The sequence below is a fragment of the Podarcis muralis genome, chromosome 4, assembly GCF_964188315.1.
Source record: "Podarcis muralis chromosome 4, rPodMur119.hap1.1, whole genome shotgun sequence".
Taxonomy (NCBI): domain Eukaryota; kingdom Metazoa; phylum Chordata; class Lepidosauria; order Squamata; family Lacertidae; genus Podarcis; species Podarcis muralis.
Window position 1 is genome coordinate 9,187,466 of NC_135658.1, and position 26,245 is coordinate 9,213,710.

Sequence of the window (26,245 nt, forward strand, 5' to 3'; positions counted from 1 at the left end):
GCAGGCGGGGACACCTTCTCCCACCGCCCGAGACTTGGGGTGGGAGGAGGGTTTTCCTTCCCACCGCCAACATTCAGAATGCTGTTCTGAATGTTGGCGGTGGGGAGGAAAAACCCTCCTCCCACGCAAGCCCCGGGAACAGAGGGAAAGCGCTGCGCGCCTTCCCCTCTGTTCCCGTACCTTTCCTGAAGGCTTGCGGTGGGGAGAAAAGCCCTTCTCCGCACCGCCAGCCTGGCAAGTGGTTTCCCTAGGAATGCATTAATTGATTTTCAATGCATTCCTATGGGAAACCGTGCTTCGCAAGACGAAAAACTCGCAAGAAGAAAAAACTTGCGGAACGAATTAATTTCGTCTTGCGAGGCACCACTATATTTGCTCTTATGTTTTTGGCAAGTACTTCCAAGACCAGAATAAACAATAATGGTGATAATGGGCATCCTTGTCTTGTTCCTTTTTGGATCTTACAGTCATCCGTTATCACCTGATTTATAATTAGTTTGGCTTTTTGTTCTGAGTAGATTGCTGCTATTGCTTTTAAAAACTTGGGACCACTTCTGATTTGTTCTAACAGCTTTGTCATGAACTTCCAGGATACATTATCGAAGGCTTTTTCAGCGTCTATAAACATCATTGCCACTTTCTTTTCATTTTTAGCCTCCAAATATTCTATTATATTCAAAATATTCCTTATATTCTCCTTCATTTGTCTTCCTGGTAGGAACCCGACTTGATCTTGATGTATATATTCATTTAATTTTTTTTTAATCTGTTAGCTAGGATATTTGCAAACAGTTTGTAACCTGGCTCGTGTTTTAAACTCTGTATATTTCATGCTGGTGGCGGGTGGCGCTGTGGGTAAAACCTCAGTGCCTAGGACTTGCCGATCGCATGGTCGGCGGTTCGAATCCCCGCGGCGGGGTGCGTTCCGTGTGCTGCGCTGGCTCACCAGATGCAGCTTGTCACGCTGGCCACGTGACCCGGAAGTGTCTGCGGACAGCGCTGGCTCCCGGCCTCTAGAGTGAGATGAGCGCACAACCCTAGAGTCTGGCAAGACTGGCCCGTACGGGCAGGGGTACCTTTACCTTTACCTTTATATTTCATGCTGTTGTAGAAGGTCCATTCTCCAGAGCTGTCACTTTCGAAACTTTCTCTGCTATCAAGTTGTTTGTTTAGATTAGCCAGGGAAGGACTCTAGTGTTCTACCTGCCAAATAGAATCTGATGAAGGGCATTCTCTGGCTTCTTTTCAGGCACTGTCAAATGACATTTTTTTTTACTGCCTGTAAGCTGCATTTTCTTTTCAATTATCCAAGGTGGACTGTGGGCTCTCTTGGGGCCTAAGACACCGCCATTTGGCCATTTGTGCCTGATCCTTGGCCTTGCAAGATTCTCACCTCCCTCGTGTGCTCAGATACGGAAGGGGGGGGGCATGTCTTCTTCACATTCTTCTTCGCTACAATATATCCATTTATTTCCAATTGTCAATGTCAAAAGGGACTAAAATCTATAAAATTCATAGAAAATCAACGTGCCAATTTGCTCAATTTCTCTAGGACTCCTTGACACCTCCCCTGTCCTCCATAATCCCTCAAGCGAGGTGTCACATACTCTCAGGAAGACCCTAATCCTGTCAAATCACTCTGCCAAGCCTTTCCTCTGGGCAACGCCAGGTGACAGAATATGCATACATGGACCATTGACTTCTCATCACCGGTACTCAGGAAGTGCTTATCTGCGCATATCTCCAGCTCTGCATATTCCCCCCTCCCTCCTCCATATGTTAATCCGGTGTAACCCAACCTCTCCTTAATGTATTCATGATGTAACTGGGATGTATTTTGCACTGTATTCTGGGACACGGAGGGAAGTTTCAAAAGTTCATGTCACCCCTTTCTCAGGGTTCAATCTCGTCTTGAACCTGTTGCGCAATAAACTTGGATCTTCTGCAGTTTGCTCCTGTCTCCGGCTGAGCTCGTTTTCCTCCGCAGGGACCCGCGGACTTAGTCCAACGAGCTGGGTGGCAGAGTAGCCCCGCACCCAGATTTTACCGTAACAACTCAGATATCCTTCCTGGCTTCCTGATTCAAACAAACCATGGTTTCCTGGTACACCCAAAGTCCACACTGCAGTTTGTGCAAACCATAGTTTGCTCTGTTTGGCTACCAAAGTAAATGGCAATTTGCTCTAGTTCCCTACTAGGGCTGCGCAATAAATCACACCTGTATTGAAATAACATCAGGTGTTTCAAGGAGGCGTTATACTGGTGGGGACTGGACAGTTTCCCAGGGGGTAGCTCAGCTGAACCAATATTTTGCAGATATGTTGCAGGCACATCGCACAAAGCAGCAAACTTTTCAGGTTTATTTCCACTTTGTTGTTGTTGTTTAGTCGTGTCCGCCTCTTCGTGACCCCCTGGACCAGAGCACGCCAGGCACTCCTGTCTTCCACTGCCTCCCACAGTTTGGTCAAACTCACACTGGTAGCTTTGAGAACATTATCCAACCATCGCGTCCTCTGTCGTCCCCTTCTCCTTGTGCCCTCCATCTTTACCAACATCAGGGTCTTTTCCAGGGAGTCTTCTCTTCTCATGAGGTGGCCAAAGTATTGGAGCCTCAGCTTCAGGATCCGTCCTTCCAGTGAGCACCCAGGGATGATTTCCTTAAGATTGGATAGGTTTGCTCTTCTTGCAGTCCATGGGACTCTCAAGAGTCTCCTCCAGCACCAGAATTCAAAAGCATCAATTCTTCGGCCATCAGCCTTCTTTATGGTCCAGTATTTCAAGGGAAGTAATAGTGCCACTGTATTCTGCTCTGGTCAGACCTCACCTGGAGTACTGTGTCCAGTTCTGGGCACCACAGTTCAAGAAGGACACTGACAAACTGGAACGTGTCCAGAGGAGGGCAACCAAAATGGTCAAAGGCTTGGAAACGATGCCTTATGAGGAACGGCTAAGGGAGCTGGGCATGTTTAGCCTGGAGAAGAGGAGGTTAAGGGGTGATATGATAGCCGTGTTCAAATATATAAAAGGATGTCATATAGAGGAGGGAGAAAGGTTGTTTTCTGCTGCTCCAGAGAAGCGGACATGGAGCAATGGATCCAAACTACAAGAAAGAAGATTCCACCTAAACATTAGGAAGAACATCCTGACAGTAAGAGCTGTTCGACAGTGGAATTTGCTGCCAAGGAGTGTGGTGGAGTCTCCTTCTTTGGAGGTCTTTAAGCAGAGGCTTGACAACCATATGTCAGGAGTGCTCTGATGGTGTTTCCTGCTTGGCAGGGGGTTGGACTCGATGGCCCTTGTGGTCTATTCCAACTCTATGATTCTATGATTCTATGATTATAGTTACAGATAGGTAGCCGTGTTGGTCTGCCATAGTCAAAACAAAAAAAATTCCTTCCAGTAGCACCTTAAAGACCAACTAAGTTAGTTCTTGGTATGAACTTTCGTGTGCATGCACACTTCTTCAGATACACTTCTGAAGAAGTGTGCATGCACACGAAAGCTCATACCAAGAACTAACTTAGTTGGTCTTTAAGGTGCTACTGGAAGGAATTTTTTTTGTTTTGTCTATGATTATATTTCCACTTAGAGCTCAGCAAATTATGCAGAGCCTGCTAACAATCAAAGAGGCAAAGTAAACAAAGAAAGCAATTCTTTCTTCCCTCACCTGTGAAAAAAAGAGGGGGAAGAGTTTTTATTTTCATTTTCTGGTGGTGTTTATGCTGTTGGTTCCCCCTAAATAGCTTTCCTCCATATTAAAACGGAGGGGTGTGGTTTTTTTTAATGTAAAGGAGACTATCTTTTTGCTTGCATGGCCTCCCTGCCTCCCTTTGATAAAGAGGGAGAGATTGGTGGGATGAGGACTTTTGGGGGGGGGGCGGGAATGGAGGGGAGAAGATTTAGCTGGCTGCCTTATGCTGAAAGGGGAGGTTGGTTGCTGTGTGAGAATGGTGGGGAGGGTGTTTTTCAGTAAGCAGTGAAAGCAAATGTGTGTCTACTCACAAGCAAGCCCTACTGAATTCAGTGGGGCTTACTCCCAGGAAAGTAGAAGTAAGTTTAGTTGAATTCAGTGGGGCTTATGCATGCACAGATTCCACTTAGACCTCTGAGCGGAGAAGCAGATGCAATTTGACTAGTAAATCACTTAAACTACTCATAAATTAGTTGAAAACATCTTAAATATGAAAGGTAAAGGACGCCTGACAGTTAAGTCCAGGCACAGGGTTGCGGTGCTCATCTCGCTTTACTGGCCGAGGGAGCCGGCGTACAGCTTCCGGGTCATTTGGCCAGCATGACTAAGCCGCTTCTGGCGAACCAGAGCAGTGCACGGAAAAGCTGTTTACAGTGGTACCTTGCAAGACGAATGCCTCGCAAGACGAAAAACTCGCAAGACGAAAGGGTTTATGGTTTTTTGAGTTGCTTCGCAAGACAAAAACGTCTTGCAAGTTTGTTTCCTTTTTCTTAAAACCGTTAATACCCAGGGTGCATTGCTTGAAGAGGTGCAGTTGCGACTTGACTTCGAGGAGCAACTCATAGCACACGGTGTGGTAGCCTGCTGGAGAATGTTGGGGCCACTTCTTAAAATTACTGCAGACTTAATACAGTGGTGCTTCGCAAGACGAAAAATTCGCAGGACGAAAAAACTCGCAGAACGAATTAATTTCGTCTTGCGAGGCACCACTGTACCTTCCTGCCAGAGCGGTACCTATTTATCTACTTGCACTTTGGTTGGTTCCCTGTAGCCTCACTTCTTGCAATGAGGAAACCGCCAGAAGGCCCTCAGCGCTAGACTTCAGTATCCGGGTAGAACGATGGGGGTGGAGACGCTCCTTCAGGTCTACTGGACCGAGGCCATTCAGGGCTTTCAAGGTCAGCACCAACACCTTGAATTGTGCTCGGAAACGTACTGGGAGCCAATGTAGGTCTTTCAAGACCGGTGTTACGTGGTTTCGGCAGCTGCTCCCAGTCACATCATCTGAGCCTATGGCACGTTTCTCATTCTGCAGGCAGTGGAAGACGGGCAAACTCCCTTTTTTAAGTCATTCTGTCTCCCCACCCCCAGCACATGTTCTCCCTTGCTTTGAGTCACTTGCTTAGTGCAGATTTAACATCCTAGATATGCCCTGAGCGTCGCAAGCTGTTTCTGAGGCTGATGTGCAAGGCAGCAACTGCTTTTCAGTGAATCATCTCTGCTCTTGCCGTAATTGTTTGGGAACAAATGTTCCCGGAGTATGGACTATTGTTCCGGCCTTCAAGTGTTTTATCCTTATCTGGACATTTCTGTATTGTTGTTGTGAGAACAAAGCAGACTGGAAAGCAACTAAAACTAATACTTAACTGCGCTGCTGTTATATCTCTTGCATGGAGGAGAGGCCGGCTTGAAAGTCCTTTTATATATATAAATTATTATTATTATTTTTTAACATACCATTTTCAACGGTAATTAAACATATTCTTACACCTAATTCAATTTTTTAGACTTCCATCAGTCCTGTCTGAAAAATTTCCAATCTAATCTCTTAGTATACATTTCTTGGGACGCGGGTGGCGCTGTGGGTAAAAGCCTCAGTGCCTAGGGCTTGCCGATCGAAAGGTCGGCGGTTCGAATCCCCGCGGCGGGGTGCGCTCCTGTTGCTCGGTCCCAGCGCCTGCCAACCTAGCAGTTCAAAAGCACCCCCGGGTGCAAGTAGTTAAATAGGTACCACTTTATAGCGGGAAGGTAAACGGCGTTTCCGTGTACGGCTCTGGCTCGCCAGAGCAGCGATGTCACGCTGGCCACGTGACCCGGAAGTGTCTCCAGACAGCGCTGGCCCCCGGCCTCTTGAGTGAGATGGGCGTACAACCCTAGAGTCTGTCAAGACTGGCCCGTACGGGCAGGGGTACCTTTACCTTTACCTTACATTTCTTATTTTCCCTGTTACATTTAAAACTCATAACCAATATCTCTGTTCCTTATCTACTTTGTAGCACTTCATATATTCCTCCTTACAAAACTTCTTGTAGTCCTGCTAGCGTAATTTGTTGGTTACAGTTGCTCTTCAAATAGTTCATATACTTCTTCCAATCTTCTGTAAATCTCTGGTCCCGCAGGTTTCGAATCCTTCCTGTCATTTTGTCCAATTCTGCATAGTCCATTAATTTCATCTGCCATTCTTCTTTTGTCGGAATTTCTTCTTGCTTCCATTTCTGGGCCAACAATAGTCTTGCCACAGCTTGAAAGTCCTTTTAGCTCGCTAGGTGCTGAGCTTCTCTTTGGATTCCAGCTTTCAGGCCACCGCCTTCCACCCTCTCTCCTTTGCTGCCCCGAAACGCTGTCTTAAAAAACCCTCAAAGCATAAGAAGAGCCCAGCTGCTGGGATCAGGCCCATAGAGACCAGCATCCTGTTCCCAAGGGGGCCAAAAAGTTGTCCCCAAGCGAAGGCTGCAGGCAGGATCTGAGCACATCCACCTAGGACCACCTGAATGACAGTGGCTGGTGCTGTCGCCCTCTTGCATTTTAATTGTATTATGCAGTGTGGCTTGTCAAATTTTATTTATTTTCTCAAATAGAAGGTGGGTGGAAGGTTTTTGTAAGAAGCTTGGTGGGCACAGAGGCAGTGTTAGGAACTCAGATATATAAGCTAACACTCAGTACGTTTCCAAGCACAATTCAAATTTCGTGATGGGTGCTTAAGAGGGTGACATAGGTGGTGCTGTGGTCTAAACCACAGAGCCTCCTGGGGTTGCCGATCAGAAGGTCGGCGGTTCAAATCCCCGCGAGGGGGTGAGCTCCTGTTGCTTGGTCCCTGCTCCTGCCAACCTAGCAGTTCGAAAGCACGTCAAAGTGCAAGTAGATAAATAGGTACCGCTCTGGCAGGGAAGGTAAACCGTGTTTCCGTGTGCTGCTCTGGTTCTCCAGAAGCGGCTTAGTCATGCTGGCCACATGACCCGGAAGCTGTACGCCGGCTCCCTCGGCCAATAAAGCGAGATGAGCGCCGCAAGACCAGAGACTGGACTTAACAGGGGTCAGAGGTCCCTTTACCTTTACTTAAGAGGTGTTGGGAAAGGTGTCTGATCAAGTGGCCTAATGTTGAACTTGTGTAACCCTTGTATTCCCTCCCCATTTGTGACATGCTAGTGATGTAGTGATGCTGTATCAATGATGCTGCTTGAAGTGTATTCTGGGGGGGAAGAGGGAAGTTTTAAAAGAGTTCTTTCTTCTGTGGGGACCTGTTGTGCAACAATAAAGATCATGATCTACTGACCACTGTTTTAATTTGTAGCCCACCCATCTGACTTGAGTTTTCCTAGCCACTCTGGGCTGCTTCACGCTTATATAGAAACATAATAAAAGTTCTTTGAAATAACTCTTGTTCTTTGCCACCCTTCAAAAGGAACCAAGCCATTTTTCTGCCACTTCCAGGTTGGCTTAAACCAGGCGGTCGGTTCATAGGTCTTCCCCACAAGCTCCTTTAATGAGAAATTCCTTTCATAATTACTTTCTCATCTCATCTCTGGTTTTGTTTTTTTTTCTCCTCCCCTTGCTAAGCTGTCAGGCCAAAAGCTAATGCGTGGGCAAATTATTATACGCGTGTGCGGCTAAAGATCCTTTAATTAACAAACGCTCACTTAACCTCAGCTTAACTCTTAGAACTGAATGAAAGGTCAAAAAAGCATCTTTCGTAGAGGCAGTGAAGAAGTGCAAAATCGGGGGAATGTCTCCCCTCCTACACACAGGGAGGGTGAATTGTGGCCCCCGCCAAATCAGGATTTGAACACCAAAGTAGTAACTCTTCCATGCTTTTCCCAAATCAGGTTTTAATATCAGCACTTCCTTTTGGAATTGCAGTGCAGTGGTACCTTGGTTCTCAAACGCCTTGGTACTCAAACAACTTGGAACCCAAACACTGCAAACCTGGAAGTAAGTGTTCTGGTTTGCAAACTTTTTTCGGAAGCCAAACTTGCTCCGTTTGAGTGTTACGCTTCCGATTTGAGTGCCACATTTCCGTTTTGAGTGTTACTCTGAGGCCTGTCTGTTTTTGCTATTTGTTTTGCGTTTTTGTTTTTGCGGTTCTTTTTCATTTTGTTTTTGTGACTGTGTGGAACCCAGTTCAGCTCCTGATTAGTTGATTGTGTGACCGCAGTGCATTGTTTATTGATTTCATTTTATGGATCAATGGCTCCATTAGATAGCAAAATTCATGTCAAATTGCTGTTTTAGGGGTTGTCTTTAAAAGTCTGGAACGCTTTAATCCGTTTTGCACTACTATCTATGGGAAGGCACGCCTTGGTTTTGGAACACTTTGGTTTTGGAACGGACTTCCAGAACGGATTAAGTTTGAGAACCAAGGTACCATTGTAGTCTCATTGGCAGAGAGGACATTGTGGGTCTAATCCCCCCTTGGACCATTTGACCCACGTTTGGAAATAAGAAACTCACTAGGTAAAGGTAAAGGGACCCTTGACCATTAGGTCCAGTCACGGACGACTCTGGGGTTGCAGCACTCATCTCGCTTTACTGGCCAAGGGAGCCGGCATACAGCTTCTGGGTCATGTGGCCAGCCTGACCAAGCCACTTCTGGCAAACCAGAGCAGCGCACGGAAACACCTTTTACCTTCCCACTGGAGTGGTACCTATTTATCTACTTTGACATGCTTTTGAACTGCTATGTTGGCAGGAGCTGGGACAGAGCAATGGGAGCTCACCCCGTTGCGGGGATTCGAACCACCGACCTTCTGATCGGCAAGCCCCAGGCTCTGTGGTTTAACCCACAGTGCCACCTTCGTCCCTAAGAAACTTACTAGCCTGCAATTTATTTAGGGGTATTTTTTTGCTAGTATGTGAAGAGGGATATCGCCTGTATCTCCATTCTGTCTGCAGGAGAAGAGACGCTCTCCCTTTGCTGGCGATCCATCTCTCCTTGGCATGCAGATGGTCCCAGGTACGCTCTCTGGCACCTCCCAGGTATGGTTGGGGATGTCCCCTGTCTCAGACCTTGCAGCCAGGTGCAAGGTGCAGCAATGACCTGACTTAGTAAAAGGTGGCTTCTAGAGAGCGGTGAAGTTTTCCCTGTTTGAGTGCCTTATATCAAGTAAACATAGGACTTTCTTTCCTTGAAGGCATTTAAGTAGAGCCTGGAAGGCCGTCTTTCAGCGATGGATTAGTTGAGATTCCTGCATTGCAGCGGGTTGGACTGGATGACCTTTGGGGGCCCTTCTAACTCTTCAGTTCCACAAAAACTTTGAAACTGCTTAATACTGAGTGGTATCTCTGGCACCGAGATGGGCAGAGATGGCCTCTGTGGTCGTTCCTTTGGTCTCAGAGGTTCGATGGCCTGCAACATGGGAGCAGGGCCTTTTCTGCTGTGGCTCCATGTTTGCGGAGTGCTCTCCCTAGGGAGGTTCATCTGATGACTTCATTATACAGTGGTACCTCAGGTTACAGACGCTTCAGGTTACAGACTCCGCTAACCCAGAAATAGTACCTCAGGTTAAGAACTTTGCTTCAGGATGAGAACAGAAATTGTGGCGTGGCAGCAGCGGGAGGCCCCATTAGCTAAAGTGGTACCTCAGGTTAAGAACAGTTTCAGGTTAATAATGGACCTCCAGAATGAATTAAGTTCTTAACCCGAGGAACCACTGTATATCTTTAATTATTATTCTTATTATTCTTATTATTTATTATCTTTATTGCAAAACATACAGACAAAAACAATTCCACAAGAAGGGAGCAAACAAGAATACAGTGGTACCTCGGGTTACATACGCTTCAGGTTACATTCGCTTCAGGTTACAGACTCCGCTAACCCAGAAATAGTGCTTCAGGTTAAGAACATTGCTTCAGGATGAGAACAGAAATCGTGCTCCGGCGGCGCAGCAGCAGCAGGAGGCCCCATTAGCTAAAGTGGTGCTTCAGGTTAAGAACAGTTTCAGGTTAAGTACGGACCTCCAGAACGAATTAAGTTCTTAACCTGAGGTACCACTGTATATATATTTTTAAGGAGCAGTTCTGTCGGCTTCCGGGGGGAACATGCAAGCTAGGTATCTGTCAGTCAATCCTTATTACCCTCAGTGGCTTCACAGCCGTCAGAAGATAATAAAATTGCATCACAACCCACTATCCAATATTGCCAACTTTATTCTTAACCAAATCGGATCCCTGCAGCTGAGATGTGTGGAAAGGGACATCATTTGCTTCCCCTTTCGCACTCCTGCAAGCATCCCAGGCGACTGAGCATTGAGAATTATCTAGCTAAGCATGAAGGGGCTAATTGAAGAGGCCTAAATTGCAGTGCTATGCTCAAACAGCTGAAAGTCTGTGGCGTGAGCTGTGTGCAGAAACGTCTGTAATTTGTGTACAGCCCTAAGCAAAGGCGCATCATGTTGCTATCCGTGAATAGCTTTCAGGGGTTCTTTGGCTGCAGAAACAGCTAATGCGGTTCTAGGCTGCATCAACAGAAGTCTAGTGTCCAGCTCAAGGGAAGTCATGTTGTTGTTTAGTCGTTTAGTCGTGACCGACTCTTCGTGACCCCCTGGACCAGAGCACGCCAGGCACTCCTGTCTTCCACTGCCTCCCGCAGTTTGGTCAAACTCATGCTGGTAGCTTCGAGAACACTGTCCAACATCTCACCCTCTGTCGTCCCCTTCCCCTTGTGCCCTCCATCTTTCCCAACATCAGGGTCGGTCTTTTCCAGGGAGTCTTCTCTTCTCATGAGGTGGCCAAGGTCTTGGAGCCTCAGCTTCAGGAAGTCAAAGGTAAAGGTAAAGGGACCCCTGATCATTATGTCCAGTCGTGGCTGACTCTGGGGTTGCGGCGCTCATCCTGCTTTATTGGCCGAGGGAGCCGGCGTACAACTTCTGGGTCATGTGGCCAGCAGGACTAAGCCACTTCTGGCGAACCAGAGCAGCGCACGGAAACGCCGTTTACCTTCCCGCCGGAGTAGTACCTATTTATCTACTTGCACTTTGACGTGCTTTTGAACTGCTAGGTTGGCAGGCGCAGGGACTGAGCAACGGGAGCTCACCCCGTCGCGGGGATTTGAACCGCCGACCTTCTGATCGGCAAGTCCCAGGCTCTGTGGTTTAACGCACAGCGCCACCCGCGTCCCAAGGGTAGTCTCACTCTATTCTGCCTTGATCAGACCACACCTGGAAGACGGCATCCAATTCTGGGCACCTCAGCTTAAGGATGTTGACAAGCTGGAAGGTGTGCAGAGGAGGGAGACCAGGATGATCAAGGGTCTGGAAACTCAGCCTTATGAAGAACGGTTGAAGGAGCTGGGTTCATTTGGCCTAGAAAAGAGGAGGTTGAGAGGAGAGCGAGACTGGTGTCTGGGAGTGGCCACTGAGACCATATAACACCGGACCTGCATTGGCTCCCAGTACGTTTCCAAGCACAATTCAGAGTGTTGGTGCTGACCTTTAAAGCCCTAAACGGCCTCAACCCAGTAGACCTGAAGGAGCATCTTCACCCCCATCGTTCAGCCTGGACACTGAGGTCCAGCTCCGAGGGCCTTCTGGCGATTCCCTCGTTGCGAGAAGTGAGGTTACAGGGAACCAGGCAGAGCGCCTTCTCGGTAGTGGCACCTGCCCTGTGGAACGCCCTCCCACCAGATGTCAAGGAGATAAAGAGCTACACAACTTTTAGAAGACATCTGAAGGCAGCGCTGTTTTGGGAGGCTTTTAATGTTTGATTCTATTTTTAATATTCTGTTGGGAGCCACCCAGAGTGGCTGGGGAAACCCAGCCAGATGGGGAGGTATAAATAATAAATCCGACCAGGGCCGGATTTAGGTTTGATGAAGCCCTAAGCTACTGAAGGTAACGGGGCCCTTTATACTGTATGTCCAGCTGTCCTTTGTCAACAACAAATGGTTGCTGTTTTTTTGTGTTGAATATTTCTCTATGGTAATTTATGGTCCTAAAGGTAAAGGTACCCCTGCCCGTACGGGCCAGTCGTGTCCGACTTTGGGGTTGCGCGCCCATCTTGCTTAAGAGGCCGGGCGCCAGCACTGTCCGTTGACACTTCCGGGTCACGTGGCCAGCGTGACATCGCTGCTCTGGCGAGCCTGCACCAGCGCAGCACATGGAAACGCCGTTTACCTTCCCGCTATTTATCTACTTGCACCCGGAGGTGCTTTCGAACTGCTAGGTGGGCAGGAGCTGGGACCGAACGATGGGAGCTCACCCCGCCGTGGGGATTCGAACCACCGATCATGCGATCGGCAAGCCCTAGGCACTGAGGTTTTACCCACAGCGCCACCCGCGTCCCTCAATTTATGGTCCTAATAGGTATCTAAAGTCATTTGCACATAACAAAGTATGTTTTTTATCAACGTAATTGTTAAACTGAAATACAATTAAGAAGAAGTATATTAATAGTGAAATACAATTAAGAAGTATATTAATAGTGAAATAATTATTAAGCTCTAACTTAAAATGATTTTTTAAACTTAATAATGCAAACCAGTGATATTTTAGGGAGCGGGCTAGCAGGCGGGGCCCATTACTGACATCAGGGGTCAGCAAACTTTTTCAGCAGGGGGCCGGTCCACTGTCCCTCAGACCTTGTGGGGGCCGGACTATATTTTGAAAAATAATAATGAGCGAATTCCTATGCCCCACAAATAACCCAGAGATGCATTTTAAATAAAAGGACACATTCTGCTCATGTAAAAACATGCTGATTCCGGGACCATCCACGGGCCGGATTTAGAAGGCGATTGGGCCGGATCTGGCCCCAGGGCCTTAGTTTGCCTACCCATGACTTACATCATAGGAGCCTACACAACACAAAACACTTGCTGTATGTAGATTTTATTTTATTTGTTTTTTTATCTTATATTTTGGAAATGTACATCCAGTTTTTTCCCCTTTAAATTTTTTGGGGCCCCCCAAGAGAGTGGGGCCCTAAGCTATAGCTTGTTTAGCTTATACGTAAATCCGTGGGCGCTGCCCGCGACCCTGAGATCAAGAGTCTTATATTCTATTGACTGAGCTATTTAGCTTCCAGGGGTCTTGCAGTAATGTCCAAATGCAAAACGAATACAAAATTATAAAACGGAAGAAGATTAAATGACAAAGAGCCCAGGGAAGTACTGATTAAATACCCGCAAGACGAGTGCATCAGGCATCTTAATAAACTGACCGCAATGATTTTGCTTGTGTGTGTGTGTGTGTGTTGAAAGGTGTCTTAATTTGCAAAGATGTTTAACGCCATAATGGATGTTTCTGCACTTTATTGTGAAATAGCTGCAAGCCAGATTCTGATTTTACTGTTTGGTTAGGCAGTTAGACACAGGAGCACAATTTTTTAAATTAAAAAAAAAAAAACCCTTCCCAAAAGGCACTGATTTGTACAGCTGGGCTGAATATTGTTGTATTGGTTTGCGCAATTTAGACTTGCTACTTGCTGCGAGCTGGCAAAATGTGTTTTGTGGCTTTGGCGCAGAAGCAGGAAAATGAGAAAAATATATCAGATGGAAGGAGATAGCAAGCGCTGGACTGCATTAAGAGTTCAGGGTAATAAAAAACGAATTCTCTGCCCCCCTCCCCCCGGCTTGAAAGCACTTTGACTAAATAGATATTGGAGTCATCCACTAAGAGAGTTGATGATTGCCTCGTGGTTTCTCTTTGTGAAAGGCTGATGAAGGGGCTGCTGATGAAATGGATTTGCAAATAGCCTCTTCCTTCGCCTTCATAACCCCCTAATATGACCTGCCAGTCAGATGTTCTCGGAGTGAATTGTGATCGATTCTCATCATCTTCAAGGGCTTCCTTGAGCCCATAAGATTACAAAACAAAACAAAACAAAACAAAACAAAACAAAACAAAACAAAACAAAACAAAACAAAACAAAACAAAACAAAACAATAAAATAAATCCACTTGGGCCTGATCTGGCCCGCGGGCCTTAGTTTGCCGACCCATGGTTTAGGGGGTCCTTCCCCAAATCCGTATCGTCATATTCATTGCTCTGGCATGTAGTCTTTGTTTTTTTTCCCCCTCAAAAAATTTATTAGTTTTCACAATATTATAAACAAACACACAAAACAAACAAACAAAAATCATAGCCTTATTGAAAATTACAGTTATTAACTTTGTTAAGCGACTTCCTCCTTTCCCCTTGGTTGAATTTCATTGCATGTCCTTTTAACGGTTTTCCAAATCCCAATTTTTATGAAATTTAACTTAAACATTAACATCCTTAGATCTTCACCTTATGGAATTAAACATATTAATTCATCACTTAACATAAATAAAATCCTAAACCCATTAAGTATCTGCAAGCTGTTTTCAGTTAGTTTAACTTAACAAATTTAACTAAATAATAATTAAATTTATTCCGCTCTTCCTGATACTCCTCCTCCTTCTGGTCGCGGACTCTTCCGGTTAGGTCGTGTAGCTCCGAAAAATCCATCATCTTCATCTGCCATTCTTCTATTGTTGCTAATTCTTGGGTTTTCCACTTTTTAGCTAACAAAATACGAGCAGCAGTTGTGGCATACAAAAATAATTTAACATCTTTCTTGGGCAATTCCAAACCTGTTATTCCAAGAAGAAAGGCCTCTGGTTTCTTTATAAATGTATATTTCAACATTTTTTTCCAATTCATTATAAATCTTTTCCCAGAAGTCTTTCACCTTGGCATGTGGTCTTTGGAAGGGAATGTGGTGTTTGTGGTAATGGTAATAATAATAATAATAATAATAATAATAATAATAATAATAATTATTATTATTATTAATATGTCACCCATCTGACTGGGTTTCCCTCTCTACTCTTCTTTTAGGACAAACAAAGTGGTGATCCAATTGGATCCCATCTCGTTTCATTCAGGTTATTTGGTTTTATAAAAAAAATTAAAAATTGTCTGGCCTCCCACAGATTCCGAGTTGGCCTTCAGCTTATTCAGGAGGACTTAATTGGGTGTTCTGGCAGCTCAAGTGGCGGAGGCACTCCTTGAGAGCTTGCAAACACTTCAGCAGGCGGGGAAAAAATAAAGAAAAGTTTATTTTTGGTATTCCCCCCAGTGCGCGAGACGGGAAGTAATCTTCTAACGAGCCTGGAGAGATTGCAAATGTGTTTGGCACACAATTACCCAGGTCTTTAATAGGCTTCGCAACCGCTTATCGCTTTGTTACCGCGGTTCACCCCACCCTGCTAAAAATGTCACGGATACCCATGCGAAACACATCTGGCTAATTGGGCCCGAGCTGCGTATGCCTCTCCTCTCAAATATTAATTGACTGGAGTTGTGTTTTCGAAAAAATGCTTAGCTTGAAACATGTGGCAGGGGCATAACCTCACCTGGGTAGTCAAGCTTGATGCTTTAAATTCTGTTTTAATGGGCCATTGGCTTCGCCGCATGTTTTCAAGTTCTCTACCACTGAGCTTATTTCTCCGTTCCTGAATCTTGGGGGAAAGATTGTGTTGTTTCTGATGGACAGGGGGTGGGAAGTTGTGTGGGGCTTCCTGGTCCTGAATGGAGTGAATGTGTCCCTAAAGCAGGGGGATACTGTAGATAGTTTTCACTCAGGTCCACATATGCAAATAAGGGATTGAAAGTGACGTTCAGTGATTGGATAGTTACAGAAAGTGGTTACTGTTGCGTTGTAAGTGGAGTTCTGTATAAGCAGGCTGGCTGAACCCTTCAGTTCAGTTCTGGCCTGTGAATAAACAAGAGCTATTTGAAGAATCGCTGTGTCGTCTGATATGTTCACTCACAACTTAACAACAACAACAACAACTTATTATTTATCCCCTGCCCATCTGGCTGGGTTTCCCCAGCCACTCTGGGTGGCTTCCAACCGAATATTAAAAACAATACAGTTTTTAACCTTTTTTAGTCCGCAGCTCCCTTGACCAACTGCGTTCTTTCTCTGGCACCCTGTGGGACCCAGGAGCCGAGTTATTCCACCCCTTGCCTGCAGAGCTGGCAGCCCCTTACCCCTTTTCGAACACCCTCCCTTGTGGAGGGTTCCTTCAGGCTCCTCTCCTCTCCTCTCCCCTCTCCTTGGGAGTCCTCTGGGTATCTGCTGCTGCCGCCCCTGGTCTCTGAGCTGCCCCCCTCCCCGCCCCAAAGAGAGGTGCCCCCTCACACTGCCCCACAGGGCACTGAGACTTGTCCGTTCATCCCCAAAAGCAGGGCCTGGCAGACTGGCTGGCTGGGCTTCCTTCGCCCACTTCCTTGCTTACTCCAAGGCCGCCTCAGCTCCTGGCAACCAGCACCCCCTGGCCAGCGCCAGAGCCACCATTCGCCTAGGGAGCTTGTAGCCAGGGCTGCTGCAACAAACAGCTGTGCAAGCCTTTGGGAGGCAGAGATGTGAGAGGCCATTAGTGTGATGGCCTGGGACTTGAGCTCGGACTCAGAACCAGAGGAGACTCAGTCTGCACCGGATCCGTTGCCTCAGACATCACCTGAACCAAGTCTGGGGCCTGATCCTGAAGAGTCCCAGTCTGCACAGGTTCCCCTGCAACAAGCACCAGCTGGGCCAAGTCAGGGGCCTGAGCCTGCCCTGGCTCCAGATGCGGGGATGACCTCGTTGCCTCCAGCTGGGCCATCACTTACAGCTGCTCCACTACCGGTTGGGTCAGGGAAGGCTGAGGCGGCCCCTGGGTCTAGTAACCCACTGACGTCTCCCGAGCTGCAGAGACTGAGGTCTGAGAGAAGGAGAGACCTGACTACTCGCAGGAGGAGTGCTCACCTCCGGGCGAGACAGGGAGGGGAGTCGCCGGGGGATCAGGACCGGCCACTACCCTGACAAAGATAAAAGCCTGTCGGACCCTGCCCCAGGTTGCGGGAGCAACATTCCTGTATGCCAGACCCTGCCTGAGATCCTGTACCTGTCCTTGCCTGGTTTCCTGCTTCATGTCCTGCCTTGACCCTGTCGGACTGTCTCCCAGAGGAACCTCCGGAGTTTGGACTGGACAAGGACTGCATTTCACGGGTTACCCCTGGACCCGGCACAATCAGGAGGGAGAGAAGGAGAGAGGGATGGAGGCCAGGGTTGCCCATGGCAACCCTGACCATCGTTCAAGTCAACCCGGCGTGCCACGGCACACTGGTTTAAAACCAATGCCCTAAAGGACCAGACATGCCGCCTGGGAGTCATTCTGGACTCACAGCTGACCATGGAGGCACAAATCCTGACTCCAGGGCAGCTGTTTACCAGCTCCATCTGGTACGCAGATTGAGACCCTCCCTGCCCGCAGACTGTCTCTCCAGAGTGGTACATGCTCTGCTTATCTCCCGCCTGGACTACTGCAATGCACTCTACATGGGGCTACCTTCAAAGGTGACCCAGAAACTACAACTAATCCAGAATGCAGCAGCTAGACTGGTGACCGGGAGTGGCTGCTGGGACCACATAACACCGGTCTTGAAAGACCTACATTGGTTCCCAGTACATTTCCGAGAACAATTCAAAGTGTTGGTGCTGACCTTTGAAGCCCTAAACAGTCTCAGACCAGTATACTTGAAGGAGCGTCTCCACCCCCATCGTTCTGCCCGGACACTGAGGTCCAGCTCTGAGGGCCTTCTGATGGTTCCCTCCCTGTGAGAAGTGAGGTTACAGGGAACCAGGCAGAGGGCCTTCTCGGTGGTGGTGCCCGCCCTGTGGAACGCCCTCCCGTCATATGTCAAGGAGTCTGAGCAACTCTATAACATTTAGAAAACATCTGAAGGCAGCCTTTTATACACCTTTTAAGGTTTAATGTTTTATTATGATTTTATGTCTGTTGGATGCTGCCCAGATTAACATCATCATCAACAACAACATCATCATTCCCCTCCTCCTCCTTCTTCTTTGGTGATCACTCATAGCCAAGTAAGATTGTCTTCCATGAATGAGATCTTAACAGTGAGTCCGTAAGTGACTGTGGAGGCCAATTCTGGATCCACACGTCCTTCCACAGTGGGGACACAGGTTTACGGGCGGGAGTTGATCACGGTGTGGATTTCCCAAGCGTGCCTTCCTCTTAGCACACTTCTCCCTTGCTTTCTGAGTTCGAGTGTCTTCAAAGACCATGACACCTTTGGTAAAGGCTGTTCTCCAACTGGAACGCTCGCAGGCCAGTGTTTCCCAATTGTTGGTGTTTATACCACATTTTTAAAAATTTGCCTTGAGAGAGTCTTTGAACCTCTTTTGTTGACCACCAGCATTTAAGAGGAACGACCCCATTATCTTGATGACAACTTTTATCATCCTTATTGTTCATTACCTGTGGACACATTGTCAACCAAGGTGGAGTCTTGTATCAAAAGAGTGAGACTTGCAGACTTCCTGCACATAATGCGGAGGTGAATATTTTTTTTCGGGTTGGCTGATGGGGAAATGGGGTGGCAGCAGGTGGCAACTGTTTTCATCTATTCATTTGCACCGTGGAAAAGCTGCTCCGCTTCTCTCCGGCTGTGTTGATTTCTTTTCACCCAAATGGCGCTTCGCCGGAAATTGTAACGGTAGAAACTTGGCTCTCGACCAAGATGTTCATCAGCAGAACTTGGTCCGCCTGCTAAGGGCAGTGGATGTAAAAGCATTTCCTTTGCTTCCTAATAGCGAGGTGCATATTTGTGGCTGGCTAGTAAAGGAACCACTGAAAAGCCAAAAAATTGGTTTTTGGGAACTGGCGTTCACATGTTTGGTGATATTAGCACCTTGCCTGTTTAGTGTTAGTTGTGTTACGGAAATGACATGGGGAGGGCATCTTTAAAGTTGTTAAAGGTAAAGGTAAAGGGACCCCTGACTCTTAGGTCCATTCACAGATGAGTCTAGGGTTGCAGTGCTCATCTCGCTTTATTGGCCGAGGGAGCCAGCGTACAACTTCCGGGTCATGTGGCCAGCATGACTAAGCCGCTTCTGGTGAACCAGAGCAGTGCACGGAAATGCCATTTACCTTCCTGCCGGAGCGGTACCTATTTATCTACTTGCATTGGTGTACTTTCGAACTGCTAGGTTGGCAGGAGCAGGGACCAAACAACGGGAGCTCACTCCATCGCGGGGATTCGAACTGCCGACCTTCTGATTGGCAAGCCCTAGGCTCTGTGGTTTAACCCACAGCGCCACCCATGTATTATGCCTGAATGTATCCTTTCAACTTGATAGCTCAGGGAAGATACATACCTAGCTTTATAAATTCTCCTTGAGAACAAAACAATTCACCATTATTCTGATCAAGCGTTCGTATTGGCACTCAGCAAACCGATTTCATGATCTCCCGCAAGATGATTCTGCATGTCGTCGGAAAGCAATCACTTGTGGGTGGCGCAGGGTCTTCTTTCCTCTCCCCCAACTCCCTTTTCTCTGTTCTTTCTTTTTTTTGACTGGTGCGCCTTGCGAAAACGTGAATAATTGATTCCCCCTTGTCCTGCTTCCTGTTTTATTTCTGTACGCGTAACACTAACCGGCAGAGGCTTGAATCATTCATAGGCTGCGTCTCCCCTGTGGCAGAGCTGCGGGGGCCAGAGGGGAATCGGTCCCTTGCAGGCCAGAGCCTGGGGGCTGGGTTTGTCAAAGAGAGGACGGGGAATCCGCTGGGACAGGCACTCGGGGGAAGAAAAAACAACAAAACCCCGCAGTTCCCGTGGGGGAAGCCCAGAGAGTGGAAATGTTATTCTCGGCCCAGTTCCTGTTTGCTTAGGATGTTGGCTGGATGGTGGAAGGGCCAGGATCCTGCCGCTTTGCATCGTGGGAGTTTGTTACCTGTCGAGGCAGGTGGGTGATGGAGTTTGAAAGGGCAACCGGGCAGACGAAGAGGTTAAAATCTCTCTCTCTCTCTCTCTCTCTCTCTCTCTCTCTCTTATTGGGTTTTACATTACAGTGGTACCTCTGGTTGTGAACGGGATCCGTTCTGGAGGCCTGTTCACAACATGAAAAGAGCGCAACCTGAAGCGCTGTATCTTCGCAGGTGCATGGCGCGATTTGGTGCTTGTGCACATGCGCAAAGTTCGATTTAGCGCTTTTGCGCATGCGCGAGCGGCGAATCCCGGAAGTAACCCTTTCCGGTACTTCTGGGTCATTGCGGAACTTAACCTGAAGGAACATAACATGAAGCAAACGCAACATGAGGTATGACTGTACAAATTTGAATTCAAACAGTAAACACCATTATCATCATTTAGGATTCCTTGAATCCTTTGACTCCCCCCCCCAACCCTTCCATGGTTACCATTTTCAATCTTTCTCCACTGTTTCACTTGTTTTCTCTATTTTTCATACATAATCCAGTTTTACCTTAATTTTTAGTACATTGCAAATGGTACTCAATTGCTACCAAAGTTTTTAGTTGTTTACAGTGTTCTCTTAAGTACGGTGTAAACTTTTCCCCATTCTTTCTTAAAGTTCTTCTCTTCCTGGTTTCTGGTTTTCCTGGTCAGTTTCGCCATTTCGGCATAGTCCATCATCTTCATCAAACCATTCATCTTCTCTCTCTCTCTCTATCTTAAATAGGAGCAGAGGGAGCTGCATTATTATTATTATTATTATTATTATTATTATTAGGGACGCAGGTGGCGCTGTGGGTTAAAGCCTCAGCACCTAGGACTTGCCGATCGAAAGGTCGGCGGTTCGAATCCCTGCAACGGGGTGCGCTCCCGTTGCTCGGTCCCAGCGCCTGCCAACCTAGCAGTTCGAAAGCACCCCCGGGTGCAAGTAGATAAATAGGGACCGCTAACCAGCGGGAAGGTAAACGGTGTTCCGTGTGCTGCGCTGGCTTGCCAGATGCAGCTTGTCACGCTGGCCACGTGACCCGGAAGTGTCTGCGGACAGCACTGGCTCCCGGCCTATAGAGTGAGATGAGCGCACAACCCTAGAGTCTGGCAAGACTGGCCCGTACGGGCAGGGGTACCTTTACCTTTACCTTATTATTATTATTATTATTATTATTATTATTATTATTATTACTATTACTATTACTATCTATTGCTAGAATCGTAGAGTTGAAAGGGACCACGAGGGTAATCTAGTGCAATGCAGGAATCTTTTGCCCAACGTTGGGCTTGAACGCACAACCCTAAGAAACGGGGAGCCACCCCAGAAAAGGCCCTGTTCTCGTGTTGCCGCCTTCTGGACCTCTCGTGGAGGAAACACACAAAGAAGGGCCTCAGAAGATGATCTCAGGGTCCGGGTAGGTTCATATGGAAAGAGGCAGTCCTTGAGGTATTGCGGTCCTGAGCCGTTTAAGGCTTTATAGGTCGTAGCAGCACTTTGAATCGGGCCTGGAAACTAATTGGCAGCCAGTGTAGTCGGACCAGGATTGGCGTTATAGCAGCCTTTCTCAACCTTGGGTCCCCAGATGTTGTTGAACTACAACTCCCATCACCCCAGCTAGCAAGGCCAGAGCTCAGGGATGATGGGAGTTGTAGTCCAACAACATCTGGGGACCCACAGGTTCAGAACCGCTGTGTTATAAGATCAAACTGTCCTGCCCAGGTGGGAAACCGGGGCCACTGAATTCTTTATACTGAGTCCAGAAGTTGGTTTGTCCAGCTCAGTATTGTCTCCTACACTGGCTGGCAGGGACTGCATTGCAGAGGGTTGGACTAGATAGCCCTCGGGGGCCCAAACCGAGTCTACAATTCTGTGACTGTGAGCATTCCGGCTGGTACCGTATTTTTCGCTCTATAGGACACACCTTGTTTTAGAGGGGGAGAAGAAGAAGAAAAAAATCTCCCCCTCTCTGCTCAGCGCCCCTTCAGCGAAGTGGCAGGAGAAACAGAGCCCCTTCCATTTCTCCTCCCACTTGGTGGAAGGGGCGCTGCGCCAGTGTGGTGTAGTGGTTAAGAGCGGTGGACTCGTAATCTGGGGAACCGGGTTCGCATCTCCACTCCTCCACATGCGGCTGCTGGGTGACCTTGGGCCTGTCACACTTCTCTGAAGTCTCTCAGCCCCACTCAACTCACAGAGTGTTTGTTGTGGGGGAGGAAGGGAAAAGAGAATGTTAGCCGCTTTGAGACTCCTTAAAGGTAAAGGTAAAGGTACCCCTGCCCGTACGGGCCAGTCTTGACAGACTCTGGGGTTGTGCGCCCATCTCACTTAAGAGGCCAGGGGCCAGCGCTGTCCGGAGACACTTCCGGGTCACATGGCCAGCGTGACAAAGCTGCATCTGGCGAGCCAGCGCAGCACACGGAACGCCGTTTACCTTCCCGCTAGAAAGCGGTCCCTATTTATCTACTTGCACCCGGGGGTGCTTTCGAACTGCTAGGTTGGCAGGCGCTGGGACCGAGCAACGGGAGCGCACCCCGCCAGCAAGCCCTAGGCGCTGAGGCTTTTACCCACAGCGCCACCCGCGTCCCGTCCCGACTCCTTAGGGTAGTGATAAAGCGGGATATCCAATCCAAACTCTTCTTCTTCCCTCTCTGCTGAAGCCAGGAGAGTCTTGCTCTCCTGGCTCCAGCAAAAGGAACCTGAAACCTCTAGAGCTCAGTGGGACCTCCCACTGCTCTCCGGAGGCTTCAGGCGGCTATCCCTGAAGCCTGGAGAGCGAGAGGAGTCAGTGCGCACCGACCCCTCTCGCTCTCCAGGCTTCAGCGAAAGCAACGCAAAGCCTCCGGAGCGCGGAGGGAGCGCTCCCTCTGCGCTTCGGTGGCTTTGCGTTGCTATCGCTGAAGCCAAGGAGCCTGCATTCGCTCCATAGGACGCACACACATTTCCCCTTAATTTTTGGAGGGGGAAAAGTGCGTCCTATAGAGTGAAAAATATGGTAAATGTGGGTCGACGTCATTGATGGGCTCGCCAACCCACCCCCTTTCCCCTCTTGCTTAACGGCAGTGAGCTGCAACAAAGCCCGGATCTGTGATCCTCCGCCTTCATTCTTTATCTCATTCCCCACCCCACCCAATCCACCCCTTTATTTGATTTTCCCCAGTTCTGTAATACACCATAATCATATATTATACATCCGGTTAATTAAATCATACCGACTCAACATCCATCGTTACTTCTTCATTTAGTTTGTACTGATTCCAGTGGTCACAACTCCCCGCTCTAAAAGTCTCCTCTAATGGCCCCTTCTCTCCCATAATTGCTTGTATCTTGTTTTATTTATAATGATTACATCCCAAATTTTCCACTCCCTGTTTACTTCAGAAATGAAGAAGTGCCTTCCTTAAAACTGTCTGGCTTGGGTTTTGTGGTTGGGGCAGGGAGAGTCTCATAGTTGGCGATGTGAGATGAGATGTTCTGTGGTGGAACTCCTTTCCGGATGAAACATCCCAGCGATGTTCAGATGCACTTTGAATATTTTTCTATTCATCCAGAACTTTGAGGCGTTCTTGATAATCTTTCCTGACTCAGCTGCTGCTGCTTCGTACACAAGTTTAATGTTTAAGACGGCTTGATGGTGATTTGGCCAATCTTTTAATTCATTACAGTGGTACCTTGGTTCTCAAACGCCTTGGTACTCAAACCCAAACACTGCAAACCCGGAAGTGCCGTATTTTTCGCTCTATAACACGCCCCAGACCATAACACGCATGTAGTTTTTAGAGGAGGAAAACAAGAAAAAAAAATATTCTAAACGAAATAGTGGATATATGATTTTTGTGATTCATGCTGTGGCCACAGACATGTGATCTGACAGTGAGTTTGGAGTAGCCCAATGCAAAAATCCTGAGGATCCATGTGGATCCATGCTTTGTAACCACGGAGGAGGGAAGGAAGGGGAACCATGGATCCTCTGCTCACGACTGCAGCAGATCCCCCCCCCGCCACCTGCAGGCATTCGCTCCATAACACGCACAGACATTTCCCCTTACTTTCTAGGAGGAAAAAAGTGAGTGTTATGGTGCAAAAAATACGGTAAGTGTTCCAGTTTGCGAACTGTTTTCGGAAGTCGAACGTGTTCCGTTTTGAGTGCCACACTTCCGTTTTGAGTGTCACGCTGAGGTCTGTCGGGTTTTGCTATATATTTTGCGTTTTTGCGGCTATCTTTTTTGTGTGACTATGTGGAACCCAGTTCAGCTACTGATTGATGGATTGTGTGACTGCAATACATTGTTTATTGCTTTCATTTGATGGATCCGTGGTCTCGTTAGATAGTAAAATTCATGTTAAATTGCTGTTTTAGGCGTTGTTTTTAAAAGTCTGGAACGGATTAATCCATTGTGCATTACTTTCTACGGGAAAGCGCGCCTTGGTTTTGGAACGCTTTGGTTCTGGAACGGACTAAGTTTGAGAACCAAGGGACCACTGTATTGTGATGACACTGTGATGACATTTGCTACCCTGTGCTACATGAGGAGGAGGGGAAGGATATAAAACGCATGAATGAATGAATGAATGAATGAATGAGATTACGACTAAACATCAGGAAGAACTTCCTGAGAGTAAAGAGTTGTTTGACAGTGGAACGGACTCCCTCGGGAGATTATAGATTCTCCTTCCTTGGAGGTTTTTAAGCAGAGGTTGGACGGCCATCTGTCATGGATGCTTTGGCTGAGATTCCTGCGTTGCAGGGGTCAGACTCGATGACCTTTGGGGGTCCCTTACAACTCTACGATTCTGTGATTCTACGTTGGAATGGCGGGTGTGAGGTCTCAAATGCTGTGTTGCTCGTTCTTCATTTGGAACGTGCTTTGGATGCTGTGCCTCAAATCAGGCTTTTATTTCCGAGTCGATTTGGGTTCCCTCTTTCTTCTCTTCACCTGGCCACCCCAGCTTAATGAGGATGTTGACAAGCTGGAAGGTGTGCCGAGGAGGGCGACCAAGATGATCAAGGGTCTGGAAACCAAGCCGGATGAGGAACGGTCGAAGGAGCTGGGTATGTTTAGCCGGGGAAAGAGGAGACTGAGAGGCAACACGATAGCCCAGAATAGACCCCGTAACTCCAACGGGTGCAGAATGCTGTGGCGAGGCTCCTTACAGGGTCCTTGCTGCGGGATCACATTCTCCCAGTGCTTTACCAACTGCACTGGCTCCAGGTGCATACTAAGAGACTGAAAATTTTCAGACAGGATTGATGGAAGTCAAAAAAATTGAATGAGATGTAAAAGTACGTTTAATTACTGTTGAAAATGATATGTTAAAAAACTTATATATATATGAGAGATTCCTGCGTTGCAAGGGGGTTGGTCTAGATGACCGCTGGGGACCCCCTTCTCACTCTGTGATTCTCCGTGTTGCTTCTTCTTCTGACTGCCCACTCTCTTTTCTTGTAGGGCATTTCCCAAGGCCCTGATGGATTTCTGGTAGCCCGCTGGTGACGATCCGGGAAGGAGAGCATGGTTAAACACCAACCGCTACAGTACTACGAGCCACAACTGTGTTTGTCATGTCTGACGGGGATTTACGGTTGCCGTTGGAAACGATACCAGCGGTCACATGATGACACCACCAAGGTGAGTCGCTGGAATTTATTCTGTATTTGTTGGCAGGCTGCCCCCGTTTTTGAAATCTCGCGAGGTTGGGTGTGTGTGTGTGTGTGTGTGTGTGTGAGCTGCCTCGGATGTGAGAATCTGAGAAAATGTGATTCATCCGTGGAGATTAAGAAACGTAGGCCCTTAAGGTTCGACCACTCTGTCGCTTCTGAGGCGAACTACTTGTGGAACTGTGTGCGAATTCCGCAGGCTTTTCGTTCCTTGTAATTTTTTCTTGCGGAACTACAAGCAGATTTAACTGATTATAGCATTTTTACCCAGTTCTTCAGCAGAAAGGAATAGGCTTCCCAGAGCTGCTTACGAATGGAAGCGGCGAGACAGTGCTTGGGCTTGTGGAATCTAAAAGACGTGGCACAAAAGGAAATGGGGTCAGGAGGGAGGAGGAAAAAAGAAAACACAGGTGCTGTTCCGTATTTACAGAGTTCTTGTAATGGCGGTTGGATCGGAGAGATTTCCAGGAGACGGGGAGCCAAAACTTGCTTGTTTTTTCAGCAGACAGGATGAAGAGATCCTGCAGTCTCATTGCTCCCCCTTTTCCTGTAACCCATGGGTAGGCAAACTAAGGCCCGGGGGCCGGATCCGGCCCAATAACCTTCTCAATCTGGCCTGCGGACAGTCTGGGAATCAGCGTGTTTTTACATGAGTAGAATGTGCCCTTTTATTTAAAATGCACCTCTGGGTTATTTGTGGGGCCTGCCTGGTGTTTTCACATGAGTAGAATGTGTGCTTTTATTTAAAATGCATCTCTGGGTTATTTGTGGGGTATAGGAATTCGTTCTTGTTTTTTCCTCAAAATATAGTCCGGCCCCCACAAGGTCTGAGGGACAGTGGACCGGCCCCCTGCTGAAAAAGTTTGCTGACCCCTGCGATGGAACTTGGCTGTGATAATTTCATA

At 47.6% G+C, this 26,245-nt stretch overlaps 1 protein-coding gene across 2 annotated transcripts in view; it reads left to right on the forward strand.

The window, feature by feature from the left end:
- GDPD5 (glycerophosphodiester phosphodiesterase domain containing 5) overlaps positions 1-26,245 on the forward strand; it is a 174,794-nt gene that overhangs the window by 44,657 nt on the left and 103,892 nt on the right. For both annotated transcript variants that reach the window (XM_077926903.1, XM_077926904.1), the window contains exon 2: positions 25,132-25,311. In XM_077926903.1, coding sequence (XP_077783029.1) covers positions 25,195-25,311 — 117 coding nt within the window. In that variant the 5' untranslated portion in view covers positions 25,132-25,194. The remainder of the gene's footprint in view (positions 1-25,131; positions 25,312-26,245) is intronic.